Below are 17,877 nucleotides of genomic sequence, written 5' to 3'. Positions count from 1 at the left end.
AGGCTAGGAGATGAAGTGATTTACAAATAATTATTAATGTGCGTAATTCAACATAAATTAGGCCCAACAACACATCCATGTTTCTTACGTACCCATACTTCTTACATGGTCAAACTACTTTTCTAAAAAATTGGTTCATTCATATATCTGCATAGAAAATTCCTGTGTGAGTGACTTTTGCTGTACATTACAAGAATCTTCCAAGAAGGGAGTATTTTTAAACTTACAAATGTCAGATGAATTTTGACAAAATGTACAACTGCATGACAATGCATGGCAGTATATGTCTACAGAATGGGATATAATATCCTGTTGTATGAAAACACAACATAGTTTACAATACTTTCTTAAAATGTTTTTTTTCTTTCTATGGGAGCTTGATATGCCATGCAGAGTTTGCCCTAAACATTTTTTAGGTGATTGGCCAGCAAGACCACGAGCTTGTCATTTCAGTAATTTGTCAGGTTTTTTTCGCTAGTCAATATTTCAAAAGAAATAGGGATGCCTTTCAACACTGAAATAGTTAGCCGGACACTTCTGACTTCTGATTGGTCCTCATGTGTTTTAACTGCCATTTTGCAAGCGACTGTAAATAGTGAACATGTTATTTATTCTAAACTTTTTATACACATTTTCAAAAAGGCGCACAAAATGTGGTTCATTCAAATTCACAATAGTCTCACAAATTGTTATATAATGAACATTACTTTTCATAAATATTAGTTATACAGGTATACAATTATGAAGGTCCTAGGGTTATGATATATTATAGCACTATCCTCTACACTTTTGTAGAAACATTCTTTCACAAATCCCCACACAGTACAATTACTTGCAAATTTGTTTTCCTTTTACCCCAAAACCACAAATGTTTAAAGAATGGATTTGCTCCATTTGATTGGACTACATATAGCTAATTTAACCATCCTTTGTACAACACAAGGAAAACCTTATTAGTAAGATTTTGATAGGTTTGGCAGCTAATTTTGTTTACATGTGTTAAAGCCATTGGACACTTTCGGTAAACAGTAATGTCCAAGGCCCACACTCTGTGTATCACAACTTCTATATAAAATAACAAACCTGTGAAAATTTAGGCTCAATAGGTTATCGGAGTCGGGAGAAAACAACGAGAAAACCCACCCTTGTTTCCGCGCGTTTCGTGTTCAAAATAAATCTGTAATTCTCGATGTCGAGGATTCATATTGTTTTAATGTTTTCTCAAAAAGTAAAGCATCTCATGGAATAATATTTCAAGAGAAGTCTTTCACCATTACCTTCTGTAAACCTTCTAAGTTATGTATAAATCTGTTAACTTTTTTTTGTTTTCCCGTACCAAAAGTGTCCAATGGCTTTAAAGGGAGTGAACACTGTTGGTAAATACTCCAAAAATTGTATACTTAACTTACTTGGTAAAGATCACTGAAGAGCTGTTGAAATTATATTTAAAAAAACATTTGAATCTAAGAAAGGCTGCAGGCCTGAAGCATTTCTCAGACATCTGAAAGCACCCAGTTCTACAGCACGATGGTAGGGTTTTACTTTCAATATGTTTTTGGAACTACGATGACAAATTCTGCCTGAATTTTCATATTATGCATTATGCAATTTTCATTATTTTATGCATACCTTGGGACACACCAAGTGAAGATACTGGTCTTCTGGTCAATCACCAAAAGTAAACCCTGCCTTTAAAATGTGATTGATTGAGGAACGTTCTTAGGAAATGAACCAAAGGAGGGCTAGGGTAACAGATGACAGTCAAGTATCTCTCTTCAAGACAGCAAGCTGATCATCTTCACCATTCCTCCTCCTCATCTTCACCATCTTCATCCCCAGAATTATCGTCGAAGTCATCGCTGTAGTCGCTAAACAGCTCAAACCCCTCATCAGTATCATCGGAATCAACAGAAGACCCAAATGAATCATCATCATCATCATCGTCATCATCGTCATCATCGTTCATGCCGAAGTATCTTCTCAGGTTGACCCTCTCCTGGAGGATCTCGATGAAGTTGACGAAGTCGCTGTCCTCACTGCTCAGCGAATAGTTCAGGAAATCGTCACCGTCAAAGTCGTCATCCTCGTAGGCGTCAAAAGAGTGGTTGGCAAAGTTACCCCAACTACGTCCGTCCCGCTGGAGTGCTCTTTCATGGACTGGGAATGGGTGACAAAATAAATAACTTGGGTTTGATTCAAATAAAGATCTACATGTATAACAATAAATGCGTGGCCTCCCGCTGCATTGGTCACATGGGTGGCCAGTGCATACAGGCCTTGAACTGCGCTTGAACTTCGCTCTTGAAAGGGAACTTAAGGTACACTTCTATGAGGAAATTGTTTAACTTGTATTGGAACTTTGCAAAGGGCAAAGCATACTCTTAATTCCCATTCCCTACAATTACAATTGTAGACACTGTGACAATCTGTTTCATAGCGAAAACAGTTTGTCAAATATTTCTGCTAAGTAACAACTTTGTATGCCTGAGCTTACAAGCTTCTTGGAGAATTTTCGACGGTCCTTTTTCACAGTTTCCACCGGTAGTGTGCATGCTCAGACCTATACTGAGCATGTGCGCGCACGCTCAGAGCCACAAAAAAAAGGCCGTTATGTCTGCTGCCACCAGCGTCTCAAAAATCTCCCATTGTTCCCAAATCACAGGAAACATTTCCCTCAGAATTAAAGGGACATGTTTTTTTGACATGAATTAAAACTTTTGTTTACCTTCTCTTTCTTTGATTGTCTCGAGTCGTTTCTTCTCCGCATCCTCTCCGACCCTGCGCGCAAACTTGATGATGAATGCATCCAATTTACCAATAGGGTTTCGGGCCGTGATGCTCGTACGGCATATTGGACACCAGTTGGTTCGTCTCTTCCACTGGTTGATGCAGTAACTACAGAAGGTGTGGGAACAGTTCAGCACAACAGGCTGCATAAAGAAATGAAAGATAGATATTCATGAAAGAATGTATGCATATGAAGTCATTTGAGCAGGGTGCCTCTCGTTGAGGTAAAAAGGCCCATGCGCGTACACATCAGTGTGTTTTATTTGTTTTGTCATCGTTTTACCTCTTAGAAGGCAATAAGGGACTATGTGGTTTAAGCAATGGAAAAAAAGATGGGCCAGGGTACGGTTTCACAAAGCGCTAAGATCTATCTTAAAGGAACACATTGCCTTGCATCGGACGAGTTGGTCTATAAAAAACATTTGTAACCAATTGTTATAAAATGCATATGGTTAGAAAGATGTTTTAAAAGTAGAATACAATGATCCACACAACATTGCCTCGAAATTACGTGGTTTTCCTTTTCCTTTGCGAACTAACACGGTTGGCCATTTATGGGAGTCAAAAAGTTGACTCCCATTAATGGCCGACCGTGTTAGTCGACGAGGTAAAAGGAAAACCGCGCAATTTTGAGGCATGTTTGTGTGGATCATTGTATTCTACTTTTAAAACATCTTTCCACCCATAAACATTTCATAACAAACGGTTACAAATGATTTTCAAAGACCAACTCGACCGATCCAAGGCAACGTGTTCCTTTAACTATGGTTTGTTTGCCAATGTGATTTGTATTACGACATCACACTTTGATTAGCAATTAAGATTGCTAAGCAGTCAAGATCAATCATAGTGAAATTGGCCTCAGCGGGGACCTCTAGCCTGCTAGTGTATTATCAATAATGATCCCTTAAGTTGTGTGCATGTATACAACTGGTGTTCTTTGCACATAACTCGGTCAATTTTGAACGGTTTTTGTTCGAGTAAAGAGACAGCTACCAGTTTAGTCAGAGTCTAACTTACATAACACATAAATAAGTAAGTTTACTCACAGCTATGAAGAGTTCCGAGCAAATACTGCATCGAAGTTCACTGTCAAGAAGCTGATACATCTCATTCAAGGCTTTCACTTTGGCTTCTTTGTATACGGTTGCTCCGCTTATTGAAGGGCTCTAGATATAAATAAATCAATGTATTAAAATGATAAGACATTGGTTTGATACTGATTCGGTGTTCACTTGACTTCATGGAGGAATCAGTTTGTAATTTTTTGCATTTTCTTGGGCAAGAGAGCATTGAATTCAAGTTCTGGTGGTTAAGTCATTGGGGTATGAGTTCAGATCCCGGTCGTTACACTTCTCTTTGAGCAATATGCTTTACTATAATTGGTATAGACCTGCAAAGTTGATACTGTGTATGAAAAAACCTTTGGAGCGAAATGGCAGCTCAGGGCTGTATACTCCCCAGGGAGCTGAGAAAGATTAAAGGAATGTTATTGGCCCAATGACCAGGGCACTAATGTAAAGAGCATTAAAACGGTGTATGGGTAAAAACCAAAATTAATATTCTTTATCCCCGATGCAAATTTAACATCTCTTATATTGTTGCGGTACCCGCTGCCAAAACATCGGATTCGAACTGCCTCTAGCTACCGGGCAACCTCGGTAGTCTAGTTGGTAAGACACTGCTCTAGAATTGCAAGGGTCGTGGGTTCGAATCACACCCGAGTAACATGTCTGTGATATTTTTTCACAGGACTTGGGAAAGTACTGAGTATACAGTGCTAACAGTAACACACATCTCTTATAGCATTAAAACAGTCATCGTAAAATGAACTACTTATTATTTAGAAAATCAAAAAGTCATAAAGACTTCTGTATTTGGAAATGCGAGTATGAGTTTACGTGTAATGTGCACCATATTTAAGGTTTGCTTTAAAAGACGGAACCAAGCTGACAAATATCATTTAATTTAATCTCAAATTGACTTGCCTCAGGCTCTTTCTTGTTGGTCATCTTCCAAGCTCTACAGTAAATATGTGTCTTTTCTCTTGGCACCCTACGTAGACTGTATTTGTGTTTCCCAGCCAAGCTACTTGTCCAGCTCACTCCGTCCCAGCGATGTCCGTACTTCACCATCTCCGTTTCAATTCGGTCTCTCATCTCTAAAACCTTGTTCTGTAAGTCAACCCAAGTTTTCTGCAGCTGCTTCTTCAGTGCACTCTTCTTCAGCTCGTAGTTCCTGGATTGCTCCAAAGAGCTTCGCTTTACATTACGTACTTCTTGTTTCTTCTGATTGAATTTTTCCCTCCAGTTTCTGTGAAGCTGTATATACATAGCGGTCCGGTCGCTCTCCAGTTTGCGCCTGCTTGCCTCAAGTTGTCTTTGTATGCGCATGTCTTCCAGTTTAATTCTCTTCTTATCTTGTGATTGCACCTTTTCTCTTACTTTCTGTACCTCTCTTTGAATACGAATTCGTCGGCAGCCCAACGATGCTCTAGCACTGTCTCGGTCTCTAACCAGTTGTACTCTTAATCTCTCTACTCTGGTTTGTTCATCCAATATGTGTTGCCGAACTAAACCGATCCTGACTTTTACTTCTGTATGCCTACTTGTCAATGCCTCCACACTGTCTTTATCGCTGCAACATTTGGGTGCGTCCAAGACAACTTGAGTACACTTCTTTCTTTTCTTCAAAGGGCTACTGTTGTTCACCAGTTCATCTTTCACCAACTTTTCATCACTTTGAAATCTTTTCAAGACTTTCTTCTTGGGTTTAACTTTTGAACTCTTACCTGAATATTTTCTCTTTTTGCCGTCTAAAGTTTTTGTTGTTGATTTCTTTCTATGTTCTTTCCCTGAAGAGCACTCCTTTGAGAGACAAATACCAGAAACTGATCCTTCATCAGCGTCTTCAACCCTTGCGTGATGCACACACTTCAAAGAACCTAAATGATCATCACTTTCATGTAGGTCAGGCTTGATCGGGTGCGGTTCATTTTCCCTTGATCTTAGGGCAGCTTCTGGGTGCTTATTTTGTGCAGTCCGGCTCTCAACCTTTGACTCCTTTGACTTCCAAGAATGTTGGGTTCTCGGTGACATCACCTTGCTACAGTTTGGCTTGAGGTGTTTCCCATTTTCGATTTGATGATGACTATTGCGGTCAAGAAGTAGTTGTTGATATGCTCTCCTAGTTATAGGCATTGTGCTGTAAAAAAAAAAAAAAACATACAAAATGTATTATATAAATGCATATTAAATAAATAATAGTGTCGGGTTTGCTGCTGATTTTTTATGCATTTCTGGTAGTGGATGTAGATCAACAACTGTTTTAAAAAGTGCCCTTATTGCTAAATGCGATAACGTAACCCTCCTCCCGACGGCCGCTAGGCTGGAGGGTTACGAAGCTCCCGCAATGTGTGCAGGGCGAAATGGTTAAAAACGTACAATTTCGACAGCTAGTCAGCAGATTTGGTCCATTTTAACCACTTTTGAAAATCATGACACAAATTCTAGGAACACGAACTTGATCCTCAATGTCAAAACATCATTGAGGAAATAATTTGAAGAAAAAGGACAAAAACTTACCAGATCCCCGAGCGAAAGAGTAAAAAATGTCCCAGGTTGAAAATTCGAATCTGCGGGGGGCGGAACTGTGCAGCCGTAGTCTTGTACATGCGGTGAAACAGAGCGCCCGCTAACATTCGATTATTACAAGCGTGTACAGTTTTCGCCGTGCATAGATTGGAACGTTGGTTGTGTGTGACCGCGCAACACCAATGGTCTTGGAACCAAGACTACGGCTGCACAGTTACCGGGATACACAATGCACCACACGCAGCGCTGAGTCGTTGACCCCGGTGCGTTGCACAAACAGCCGAAGCTACGCCCCCCTCAGATTCAAATTTTCAACCTGGGACACTTTTTACTCTTTCGCTCGGGGATCTGGTAAGTTTTTGTCCTTTTTCTTTAAATTATTTCCTCAATGGTGTTTTGAGTGATATGGTAGGATTCATTAGACATTGAGGATCAAGTTCGTGTTCCTAGAATTTGTGTCATGATTTTTAAAAGTGGTATAAATGGCCCAATTCTGCTGACTAGCTGTCGAAATTGTACGTTTTTAACCATTTCGCCCTGCACACATTGCGGGAGCTTCAAAACCCTCCAGCCTGTGCGGCCGTCGGGAGGAGGGTTACGTTATCGCAACTACTCTATTGCATCAGCGGCAAAGGCCAAGCTGACCCTTTATCACACAAGGACGTGCATAGTATTTATTAGTATTTTAGGTAGGGCACCCGTCTATTAGTTACAGAGTCCAAAGATGGTTTCTCTGATTCTGGTCGTGAACTTAACATTATTTTCAAAATCAATTTAGAGAACATAATGTAATCAAAAGAAGAGTATTAAAATGCCTTGTTTTGTTGCATCTTATTAATTAATAGACATGTCGAGAACGAGAAGCCAGTAGTCAGTACCACTAAGAACTATGCAGTTGTTGGTTTTTATTTTTTTTTATACTTTTTTAGCTACGTATTTTTTTTTTGTGTCTTTTCCTGTCATTTTGGGGAGTTTTTTGTGTCTGGGCTGGATTGGGTGTTGTTGTGAAAATCATAGCAAATTAACAATAACATACATTGCATCGTTTACATCAACAATTTTCTGTGGAGCAAGAAAGACCTTGGAGGATGGCCTGACCGAAGGTATATCAGCGCCCCAGTTACAGGGTTACCATATTCTTTGGGTTGGCAAAATAGGACTCCTGTACAAGCAAGGGTCGACTTGTCCAAAGCACGTACACGTACGCTCACACCACTGCTGTCAACTTCACAACAATAAGAAGTTCTGATTTCTAAATAAATCTGAACCAACACTTGTCAGTCATATTGGTCATATTTTGGTTGTTGAGAACATTCAACAAGCAAGAATAAGCTGCTTACCTGATCAGCTTTAATACAGGAGCTGGAATGGAGGTTTCAGACCAAAAAAAAAGAGTTTGCTGCAAGGAAGCGCCAAGTTTTTACTCTGAAATCTTCGGCACCGGATGGAACGAAATAACAATGACTGGCCGGATACTGACTAAAGAGGGGGCTAGACTACACAGCGAAGCAGAATTATTTTGTATTTTTATGTAAATAGATTTAAAAACAAAGTTATTCAAATAATGAACTATTGTTTCCTTTTTTTCTTCTTTTTTTGAGCCCACCCTCTGAAAACAAACAAACAAACAAACAAACAAACAAACAAACAAACAGACAGACAGACAGACAGACAGACAGACAGACAGAAAAACAAACAAACACACCAACAAACAAACAGACAAACAAACAAAAGCCCGTTCAACACCCCCCAAAACAATTATAGAACTAAAAAAAGATAATAGGAAAAAGTCCAGCCAAAACCCGCTGCAAGACTTTTAGTATAAGTTCTGAACATCAAAAAGAAAATGATATTACAATGGAAATCTAAAACTTCAAGAATGTTTTATTCAATTAACTTTTCTTGTACTACAATTATTTAAACTCCAGTATGAGTTTGTCAAGCACTCTGACCGTTATTGTTTATTGACCTTTAAGAATAAGCAACAAACATATTACCAGCTGTTGTACAGCTTACTCGTAGTTCTTTATTTTCCTAAATAATAAATATAACAAATTTACAAAAATACATTATGGTGGAAATGGGAAAGAAAAAAATTGTTATGCACGTTGCTATGTTATCAGCTCTTCCCTGAACAACATTTTGAAAATATACGGACACAAAAGTGACTGCTGGTTAAAAAAGTCGGATGTCTTTGATATGGAGAGTTCAAATGACATTTCAACCAGATACCCCAAAGACACCCATCATCCTCAAGAGATACCCATATGTCAACTAAACATCAGCATAGACTAGCAGACACCCTTGTTCCCAAGAGACACCCAACCTCAAAAAGAAATAACCCAGATACATAAAACATATATCCAGATTCCGGCCCAAGCGAAAGCCATTTGGCAAATACACCCAGATACCCAAGAGAGACCCATATTCCCAAAAGACACCCATTTGTCATTACACACCCAAATACCCAAAGAATCATACATGCCCAAAAAGACACCAAGATTCCTAAAATACACCTAGACGCTCAAAAGACACCCAAGTGCCCTTAGCTGGTTAGACCATAATTAATGAGCCATAAACCAACAAGTATTTCAAATCTAAAAAGTTGACGGACAGAATTGTTCAGGGACAGTTTTAAACAAGAAAGCACCTTAGAAGAACCCTTACACCTGATATAGCATATGAAACTCTATTATTAGTTAAACTGTGAACTTTTTACTTTACAGATAAGCTTACCAGTTAATTTGTTATTACAGAACAAAACCAAAGAAAATTCTTTAATCGTACAAAATCTCGAGTAGAAATGAATAAAAGACCAATAATAGTTTCATTTCAGGTTTATTGTGCACATATTTCTTTGAAATCTGTAAACATGTATAAGTAGTCTGCAAGTTGACAGCAGAGTAAAATTTCATGGCTCTGCTTACTGTCCTTAAGAGTCACTCACTTTACAGGGCGCCGTAAGCGCAGAATTCTGTAGTAAGCAGAGCCGAGAAATTGGACCCTGCTAGCTACGGTTACAACTGTAAATGAATCACAGTAGGAGTAAGTCATGTCAATTCCTTTAATTATACAAAATGTCACGCTTTACGTTTAGTTTGTAAGTAAAAAAAAAAAATTTAAGACAAATTTACAGTAATTTTTGTTTAAATAGCTATGCAAAAGAAGACAAATAAACAGTGAAAAATATATGGAACACATGTTTAAAACAAGATGTTCTGTCAAGGAAAGATTGTACCTTTTTGCAACCAAATTTGCATAATAAGTGAAATATCTTAAACTTAATACAGTTTCTACAAAATAGATACAAAATGTGACACCATTCTTACTTTCTGTGAAAGTAAGAATGTTACCCCCCCCCCACAGAGGTTCATGTTTTTAAGTATCATTTTAGAAAGGTATGACAAATATTTCAAAAGGCTGGCTCAATATTGGGCGTTGTCTATAAATGGACTTATTTTACATATATATGATGTAGAAAAAAAACTCAGTTGGTAGAGCACTGACGGTAATCCAAAGGTCTTAGGTCCAAGTCCTGCTCTTGTCAATATTTCATTGTTCAGTTCAAAATTATTAAAAGATTTACCCATTCAATTTCCCTTGTGGTTTACTTAGACTTTCCCATGAAATAATATTCTATAATTACTTTCACTGTACAGGTGTTTGGCAAATGATATGGTGTTTTGCAGTAGGCAGATGAACAAAAGCATATTGCATTGCGCCAGCATCAGCACCATGCAAAAAGGTGCAATAATGAGCCCTTAATTTTCCCACCAGTATTGTGCAATTTACATGTTTCACGGGAAGGGTCAAAAACATTCAGTTATGTGAGATATACAACATTTAGGCTTATTTTCTACAAATTTACTTTTAACCAATACAACTCGTTCATATTTTCAGCCCAATGAAAAATTGCATTATTGTAGTGAACTGGTCGGTAATCTTTTTGTAGTATTTAATTGCTTTATAATATTCTTAATAAAAAAAAGTTATCTGCTTTCACTTGGTGAGAGTATCATACATTGTGACCAACAAGAATCAATTATTAACTCTAATTTAGAAAAAAGAAAAGAAAATGAATGCAGCAAAAGTGAAAAGAAGTGGAAAAACCTACTTTTTAAGTATTGGCAGTGATTGTATACAAATTTCTCAAATCTTTTTTTCAAAAAAGTGGTTATCATCAAATGCCATAATCCCAAAGAATTTACAACTATACACGATTAAGTTATACACAAATGACTAAACCTTATTATAAAGTATCAAAATACCAAATCGGTTTTATAAAGGTGTCTAAATTGCCCACACACCACAGGAAAGTGGAAAAAAATCACTGCCAATACCTTCAATAGTGTTTTCAACTCAATAAAGGCTTTTACTGTAGTGTTTATTACAAACCTCTTTGTCCGTTTTACAAAAAGAACAGGAAAGGCATTCCCATAGTAGAAAAAATAACCCTGATTTCAGTAGAAAAAAAGTATGTCTTAATTCACAAAGATTACTTAATATTTTAAACCAACGTAAAAAAAAGGTGTTTCTTTACCATTGGAGATAAATCAAAGCCCATTTTGTGGCCGATTTGTTTTTTTTCAAACTTTATTCTTTTATTTGTTTTTTAAACCTCACAAATTTAGGGTTTTAACCAGGCATATCAATCTTATCTAAAAAAGATTGAGATGCCATGCTTGGCCATCGTGCCAAGGATGGCTGAATTGCAATATTCAGTTGACAGAAGTCTGGCAAAATTAGCTAATGGAATTTGCTTAGAAAGCTTATTATGTGAGTAACAGTCAATGTATGCATGTGTGCCACATGGCACTGGGTTTTTTGTAGTAGACTGGCAAGTCATGAACTCAAATTATATTTCTATGCCAAGGTGCAGTCATCAGATGTATTTTTCTGGCAATCAGAAAATTGTGACCAAACTTAGGTTGGAAATCAAAATAGTCTGGTCCCATTTCAGCCCAGCTAAATCAGCACGTCTGCCAGTGTTGAAGAATAGGCAGCACACGCGATCTAGTGTAGCTGTAGCCAAAGTTTCAGACATGGCCTTAGATCCGTATCTATGTGTGACCGGTGAAAATTGTATGGTTTTGTTTTCTCTGATTAATTTGTTTTATTCCCTTTGATTTTAACAAAGAGGTAGATCTCCATGGTTTTACTCTTTTATATTTATTACTTCTTTGTCTTGCCTGCCATAACAGTTTATTGCATCTGTGGGAATTATTCTTCAGCCAATCTTAATCTTAATCTTAATCTTTGCACCCCAAGGTCATTGTTTATTCATACAAGACAATGACAAAAATGATATGTATAAGAAAGATTCATGTGTGGGAAAAAGTGGCATTGAGAACAATTTATGTATACTCACAATCACCCTTTTTGTAGACGAAGAATATAAAAAGATGAAAGAGGTATGGCAAGGAGAGTAATGGGGAAGAGGGGAAGGCAAAGGTTGGGGGTGGGGGCAACTTTAAAAGTCTGGCTGTCTGTAGTGACCAAGAAGTCTTTGTCTCTCCCGGGACAGGCTGCGTATGATGGACTCCTGCTGGTTGTACTTGATCAACTTGATGATGGAGAAAATGCTGAGGAACAGCCAGATCAGAAACTCAGACCAAAGTCCAAACTGTAAAAATAATAATACCAAAACAAGCTTATATGAAGAATCAACCTTCCACAAGAAGTGTGACAAACTCGAAACAATTTTAAAGTAAAGTGAGTCAAGGGTTGATTTTTTCACAGAGCACTTTTAATAATTTAGGGGGCTAATCATCCTTACTCACAGCTAGAGCTGAATTGCGAATGACGCGTCTACAACGTGTTCGAGAAGTAGGCATGCAAAGGCGCCTTCAGCTGCCAGCCACATCAACCCATTATGACCACGGAGCACAGCCAAGATCAAAGTTGTTTGATATTTCCCGAGGGAAGAAAATCGGATAGTCTGGAAAACCCTTGTGGCACAGCAGAGAACCAACGCATAACTCAACTCACATAATATGGCCCTGGCCGGGTTTTGAACCGGGGTGACCTTGGTGAGAGGCGAGCCCTTTACGCACAAGCCAACCGTGCCACCCTATTGGTAATTACTCAAAATAATTATTAGCATAAAACCTTACTTGGTTTTGGGGAGAGGTTGATAGTATAAAATATTGTGGGAAACGGCTCCCTCTGAAGTAACATAGTTTTTGAGAAAGAAGTAATTTTCCACAAATTTGATTTTGAGACCTCAGATGTAGAATTTGAGGTCTCGAAATCAAGCATCTGAACGCACACAACTTCGTGTGACAAGGGTATTTTTTCTTTCAGTATTATCTCGCAACTTCGATGACCAATTGAGCTTAAATTTTCACAGACTTTATGCATATGATGAGATACACCAAGTGACAAGACAGACTGGTCTTTGACAATTACCAATAGTGTCCAGTGTCTTTAAGTCTCCCATTGGTCTCAGAGATACTCCTGAATCTTGCTTACCTGCACCATTCCCAACTCCACTGCATAGTTGTCTGGCTTGATATATTTAAGTTTTTTCCAAATGTTCTCTTCAAATCCAGCCAAAGAGCAGCTGCAAGAACAAGAAATAATCAAACAAAAATAACCATGGCTCAGTAAAATTTTAAATATCACCTCAATTCAATTCAATTCACATTTATTTCCACAAACACATTTCCACAAATAATACAGAGCTACATTGTAATGCATACATAAATAAATAAAATACAGAAAGGAAACAAAAATAAGGGGAAAGCGCGTGGAAGCAAGGCCAAAAATAAGCCAGGTAGCTTGTAGCGGCTTGCCTTTACAAAACAAAATACATAATCTGTGGAACTTAAACATTATGTGGGTAGTTCCACAAAAAATTACTTTATGATTGACAGCCTCCATCTCTTTACTGCCGGAAAAGTGTAGAGTTTAGGTTGATGAATGAATTCTATAGTGATTCAGCATGTAACACATCAGATTTAAAACAATACATGAAGTGAACCAATTTTAATTTATTAAAAAGCACAAGACCTGGGCCCAATTTCATAGAGCTGCTAAGCACAAAAATTGCTTAGCATGAACTTTCTCCCTTAACAAAAAAATGTGATTTTCAGGGTAAGCAAACAACAACTGGATACCAGTAACAAGCAATATGTAACAAATTAAAATTTGGTTGGTAATCCTGTTTTTATAAAGGGAAAAATGTCATGATAAGCAAACTTTTGTGCTTAGCAGCTCTATGAAATTGGGCCCTGTAAGGATTTTACCTTGATGCTGCTTGCTCAATCAGTCGACACCAAGCTGAATAACCCTCCGTGATGTTGATGGCCGAGATAAAAACCATAACAGTTATGATGACATTTCCAATGAACGTCCCAAAGGCACCAATGAAAGAACTGATAAAGAAAACAAAAACTTGTATAAATACCTCAGGCAAAAACACTTGAGCATACTGGCCTTGAGGGAGGGGGATTTTTTATTTAGACAAGGTGATCACTCAATTTTGAGAAAAGAGAAAGCAACATAAAAGCAAATTTGATCAATTATTTACTACCAACTTATCCTACTAATCTTCTTGGACTTGCACTCCATACAAACTCACAATCAACTTGCTACTCACAGTTTTTTTATAAAATGTTTTATTGAGAATCAATTCAATTCGGCAATGAGATGGACTGCACACGACGTCATACCGCCATCTTTGATGACAAACAACAAGAAAGTGCACCTGTGTACCTGCTGTGCACGACTCTCTGCCAATGATAGCCTTTTACAAGTGTACGTTTCATCAACGATGGCAACCAATGCAAGAAGGGGTCTATAGATTGACATAACTATGATGATTACTATTGTAGCTTTCTGGTTATGAACCCAAGGAGCCCTCTCAAAAAGCACCTTGTACTGTAACCAGCAGGTCTGAAGGAACTTATAAAGATGAGAAAAATACAGATTTAGACGTGGGAGGTAAACCCCCACCTAGGAGAAAACCCACAGATGCGGTTGGGACTAAAAACCTAATCCACAGGCAAGACCAGGGCCCAATTTCATAAACCTGCTAAGCAGAAAATTCTGCTAAGCAAATTTGTTGTCTAGGCAAAAAAGGATTGGGTACCAGTTGCAGCATTAGTAACTGTGTGGTACTCTGGCACGTAATCTATTTTTGTGAGGCAAAAGTTTGTTGTGCTATAAGCAAGTTTGTGTGCTTATAGGCTTTATGAAATTGGACCCAGGGGCTGATCTGAAGCTGGATAACAGCAGAGATCTACAGAGGTCAAAGGTAGGGGAAAAACTACGTCGACAACCTGGAATGTTTTTTCAAAAAAATAAATACAAAATATTTCTTACGAAGCAACAAGGCACGTTGTCTTGTTGTTCCAACTCACCTGTCTGTCTCGTAGAAGACATGGAAAGATAGTCGGACCAGCTGAGCAATAGAGACCAGCAGAGCTACTATACCTATGGTGATGGCAAAGTTACAACCACCTGGAGATCCCCAAGTTTTTATTGTTACCACCGACGTCTGGGGATCTGATGTTAGTATAAAACAAAAACAAAACAGCAAGTTAGTCCGGAGGTCGTTGGTTCGAGTCTCACACCAGTCAAATTTTCTTTGATCAATCCCCAATTCATTTAAAATTCACCCAGTCAGTTTCCCTTGTGGTTAATAAATATTTGATATCTGAAATAAAAAGTTGCAATCCCCTTGCTGATGCTTCCCAGGTTGTGCTTCTAACTGGCACTCCCGAACAAAGATATTGACAAAATAGGCAAACCACCAACAAAGGGCTAGATAGCTCAATTGGTAGAGCCCATGCACTTTAATCCGGAGTTTTTTTTTTTCGAGTCCCACTCAAGTCAAGTTTTCTTTGTTCAACCCCAAATCAAAAATAAAACCTAGCAATAAACTACAAGGGTAACTGATCAGGTAATTATCAATAAATCTTGAACAAAGAAAATAGTGACTTCAATGAGATTTGAACCGCAGCATACCGTTTACGTGCAAGTGCTCTACAAACTGGGCTGCATGTATCTGGGCTTTAATTGGTAATCTCTCTATTTTGTGAAAAAAAATTGTTGGGGGGGGGGTGCAAGTCAGGGCTTTTTAAAAAATGAAACCTTATCAAAAGACCAGCAAAACATTACAGATGGATAATGGATAATGAACAAAGTATTAAGTTCAGGATAAAAAATAACTTGCAGGAACACTTGTTTTAGAAGATTTACAACATAACCAAAATTTAAAGGCACCTGGAAATAGGATTTTTTTTCTTTTAAACATAAGAGTATATGTTTATCAACAATAAAACAATTTTTTGAGTAATTGTTTGTCCCGATTTATATGTTAAAAAAATTAATTCAGTGCTTGGGGGGGTTGACTCCGCCTACCCCTTTTGTGACGTAGGAAAAGGAAGACTTTGCCTCGATCAAACATAGACCCCCCTCGATGCGTAGATAAACACACGTGCAAAAGTACATGTAATTCTAAGACGTGAGTTTGTACGCTGCGAAAAAGTTTTTTTTTCTGGCATTTTTCCGGCAATGCCAACCAGGTGTATTGCTGCTGGATGCAGCAAAACAACTAAAGATGGGGTCAGTCTTCATCTGTTTCCTGCAGATTCCAAGTGTACGATTTTTTGTTGGTACCGCATGCGATTCACCGTGCGTGCAGGTCCTATGTGACCGTCCGCACATTATACAGCAGCCATAGTGCGTGCGTGCAGTCTGCTCCGTGGCCGTATTTCTATAATAATACGTAGGCAGACCCACATCTTACAACCCATTTGGTCACTAAAAAGTCGCATAGTTAAACAAAATAGCAGCAATAGCTTTTGTAAAAACCACTAGGCGTTCAACATGTTCAAGTTTTAATGTACGTATGTGTGTAAAATCGTGTCTAAATTTGTTTTGATGTGCCATGTTCCCAGACGTAATGTACGGAGGCCTGACTACAAATTTTCTCTTCAAATATCGCGCCTTGAAGTACGTCACGAACAGCGCCCTCTCGGGTCGGGGCCTACTCGTAAATTTGTAAATACAATCAAAACTAATATTTTTAAACCTTAGTTAACTTTTTATTCACATTCCTCTCATAAAAACACATATTTTAGTGACAAAAGCTTTATTTAAAAAAAATACCACTTCCAGGTGACTTTAAAAAACAGAAAGTGTTTGAAAATTCTAGTTAACCTATATTTAAACAATATTAAAAATCAAATTCTAGGGTTTTTACCCCTCAAAAGACAAAACAGTTTAACAGAGCAACAAATACATACCAACGCTGCCATTAGGAAAAAGCAAGCAGTTTCCGTTAAAATCATTATTTTTATTCACTGCCATCGGTGCGAAGACAAAGAAGGAAAAGATGGCACACAAGAGGTAGGCAGTGACCTGGCAGAGCATGAGGATGTTTCCGATTCCCATGGTGAGCTTGACAGGAAAAAGGGCAAAAAAGACAACAAATAGGAAATGAATAACCATTTTAAAAGTGGAGTGGTTAACAAAAAGAGGAAGTCAACTCATAAAAAGTGGGTATTCAATGTAAACAAACCAAGCCAGCAATTTTTAGTGCATTAAAACCTAGCCCAGGTTGGACTCCTCCGTTGCAGGCAACGGCAGTGGCACTGACTGACGTCCTACCAGGGCTACATTAAAACCATGTCGTGGTCGGATTTGAGACCATCAAAGGGGATCTACCAACTTTTTTAATTTACGATTATCTTTACTAGACTAGTAACTTTTTTATGTCTGTGTACCAGTACTATTCTCCTCTTGAGCTCATGAGTTGAGAATTGTGACCGATATCTTTTTTTTGAAGTGATTCACAAGTAACCAATTAATTTAATTGTGGAATTCATTGTCTTGTTTTTAAGTTGTAGAAAAGCGATATAGTATGGAACAAAGGGTAGCTACCAAGTACGTAGGAGTGCAGACCACAGCTAGGCTCCTAAGTCCTAGGTAGTAGTAGTAGGGTGTGGAATAGAAATGCAGTGGGTTGTTGTGTCATGAATGTGTAGGACGGGGTTTTGGCTTTGGGGGCGTGTCGCCAGTCATCGATATTTGTAAATTGTAAACTGTCACTCCGCCTTTTCGCTCGTATAATAAAATACCTGTGTTTGGGCATTAAGATACATTGTATTCATGGTAATAACGTTGATGTTTTAAAAAGTAGCGGACATTCTACATTGAAATCGACAATCACTAATAGTATTAGTGATTGTCGATTTCAATAATACACCACCACTTTCTCCTCACCGACCCATCACCCAGTCTCAAAAACATGAAGAAAAAAGAAAAAGAAATCCGAACTTACTGTTTGACTGGCGACACAGTTTCAGTTCACCAGGTGGAGGAATGCTGAACCCAAAGATTGGATGGTTATTAATAATACACTTGATAAAAACAAAGATTGTTTTGACTTAAGAAGTTAACGTATGCTGCTAAATTAGTGCAAAAACAAGTTACGTTTACGAAAAATAGGCGTCACGAGTAAATGACATTACACTGCTCTGGTTAATTG

General features: G+C 38.1%; 2 protein-coding genes across 2 annotated transcripts; both read right to left on the bottom strand.

Annotated features, from left to right (window-relative positions):
• Positions 1–1,462: 1,462 nt before the first annotated feature.
• LOC117292798 (E3 ubiquitin-protein ligase rnf8-B-like) lies at positions 1,463–7,831 on the bottom strand. Its single transcript, XM_033774964.1, has 5 exons — positions 7,721–7,831; positions 4,776–5,991; positions 3,837–3,956; positions 2,726–2,930; positions 1,463–2,157 (listed from the first exon to the last, which is right to left on the bottom strand). The coding sequence occupies exons 2-5, from the start codon at positions 5,985–5,987 to the stop codon at positions 1,799–1,801; spliced, it is 1,896 nt and encodes a 631-aa protein (XP_033630855.1). The 5' UTR covers positions 5,988–5,991; positions 7,721–7,831; the 3' UTR covers positions 1,463–1,798.
• A 3,725-nt stretch (positions 7,832–11,556) lies between these two features.
• Positions 11,557–17,864, bottom strand: LOC117292881 (transmembrane protein 179-like). Its single transcript, XM_033775052.1, has 6 exons — positions 17,671–17,864; positions 16,634–16,787; positions 14,744–14,888; positions 13,628–13,756; positions 12,852–12,942; positions 11,557–12,003 (listed from the first exon to the last, which is right to left on the bottom strand). The coding sequence occupies exons 2-6, from the start codon at positions 16,779–16,781 to the stop codon at positions 11,851–11,853; spliced, it is 666 nt and encodes a 221-aa protein (XP_033630943.1). The 5' UTR covers positions 16,782–16,787; positions 17,671–17,864; the 3' UTR covers positions 11,557–11,850.
• Positions 17,865–17,877: the final 13 nt, after the last annotated feature.

This window comes from Asterias rubens, chromosome 1 (assembly GCF_902459465.1).
Source record: "Asterias rubens chromosome 1, eAstRub1.3, whole genome shotgun sequence".
NCBI lineage: Eukaryota > Metazoa > Echinodermata > Asteroidea > Forcipulatida > Asteriidae > Asterias > Asterias rubens.
Note: the sequence above shows the minus strand (reverse complement) of the source record. Positions and strands in the feature narration are given on the sequence as shown.

Bases quoted from the DNA above. Each gene is read 5' to 3' on its own strand.
- LOC117292798 (XM_033774964.1), bottom strand. From the start codon at position 5,987: ATGCCTATAACTAGGAGAGCATATCAACAACTACTTCTTGACCGCAAT. The intron at 2,931-3,836 runs GTGAGTAAACTT...TTCTTTATGCAG, and splicing joins GCTCGGAACTCTTCATAGCT to CCTGTTGTGCTGAACTGTTC. The intron at 2,158-2,725 runs GTAAACAAAAGT...ACCCATTCCCAG, and splicing joins GACAATCAAAGAAAGAGAAG to TCCATGAAAGAGCACTCCAG.
- LOC117292881 (XM_033775052.1), bottom strand. From the start codon at position 16,781: ATGGGAATCGGAAACATCCTCATGCTCTGCCAGGTCACTGCCTACCTC. The intron at 13,757-14,743 runs GTGAGTTGGAAC...TTTCTTTATCAG, and splicing joins GTCTTCTACGAGACAGACAG to TTCTTTCATTGGTGCCTTTG. The intron at 12,943-13,627 runs GTAAAATCCTTA...TTGTTCTTGCAG, and splicing joins ATTGAGCAAGCAGCATCAAG to CTGCTCTTTGGCTGGATTTG.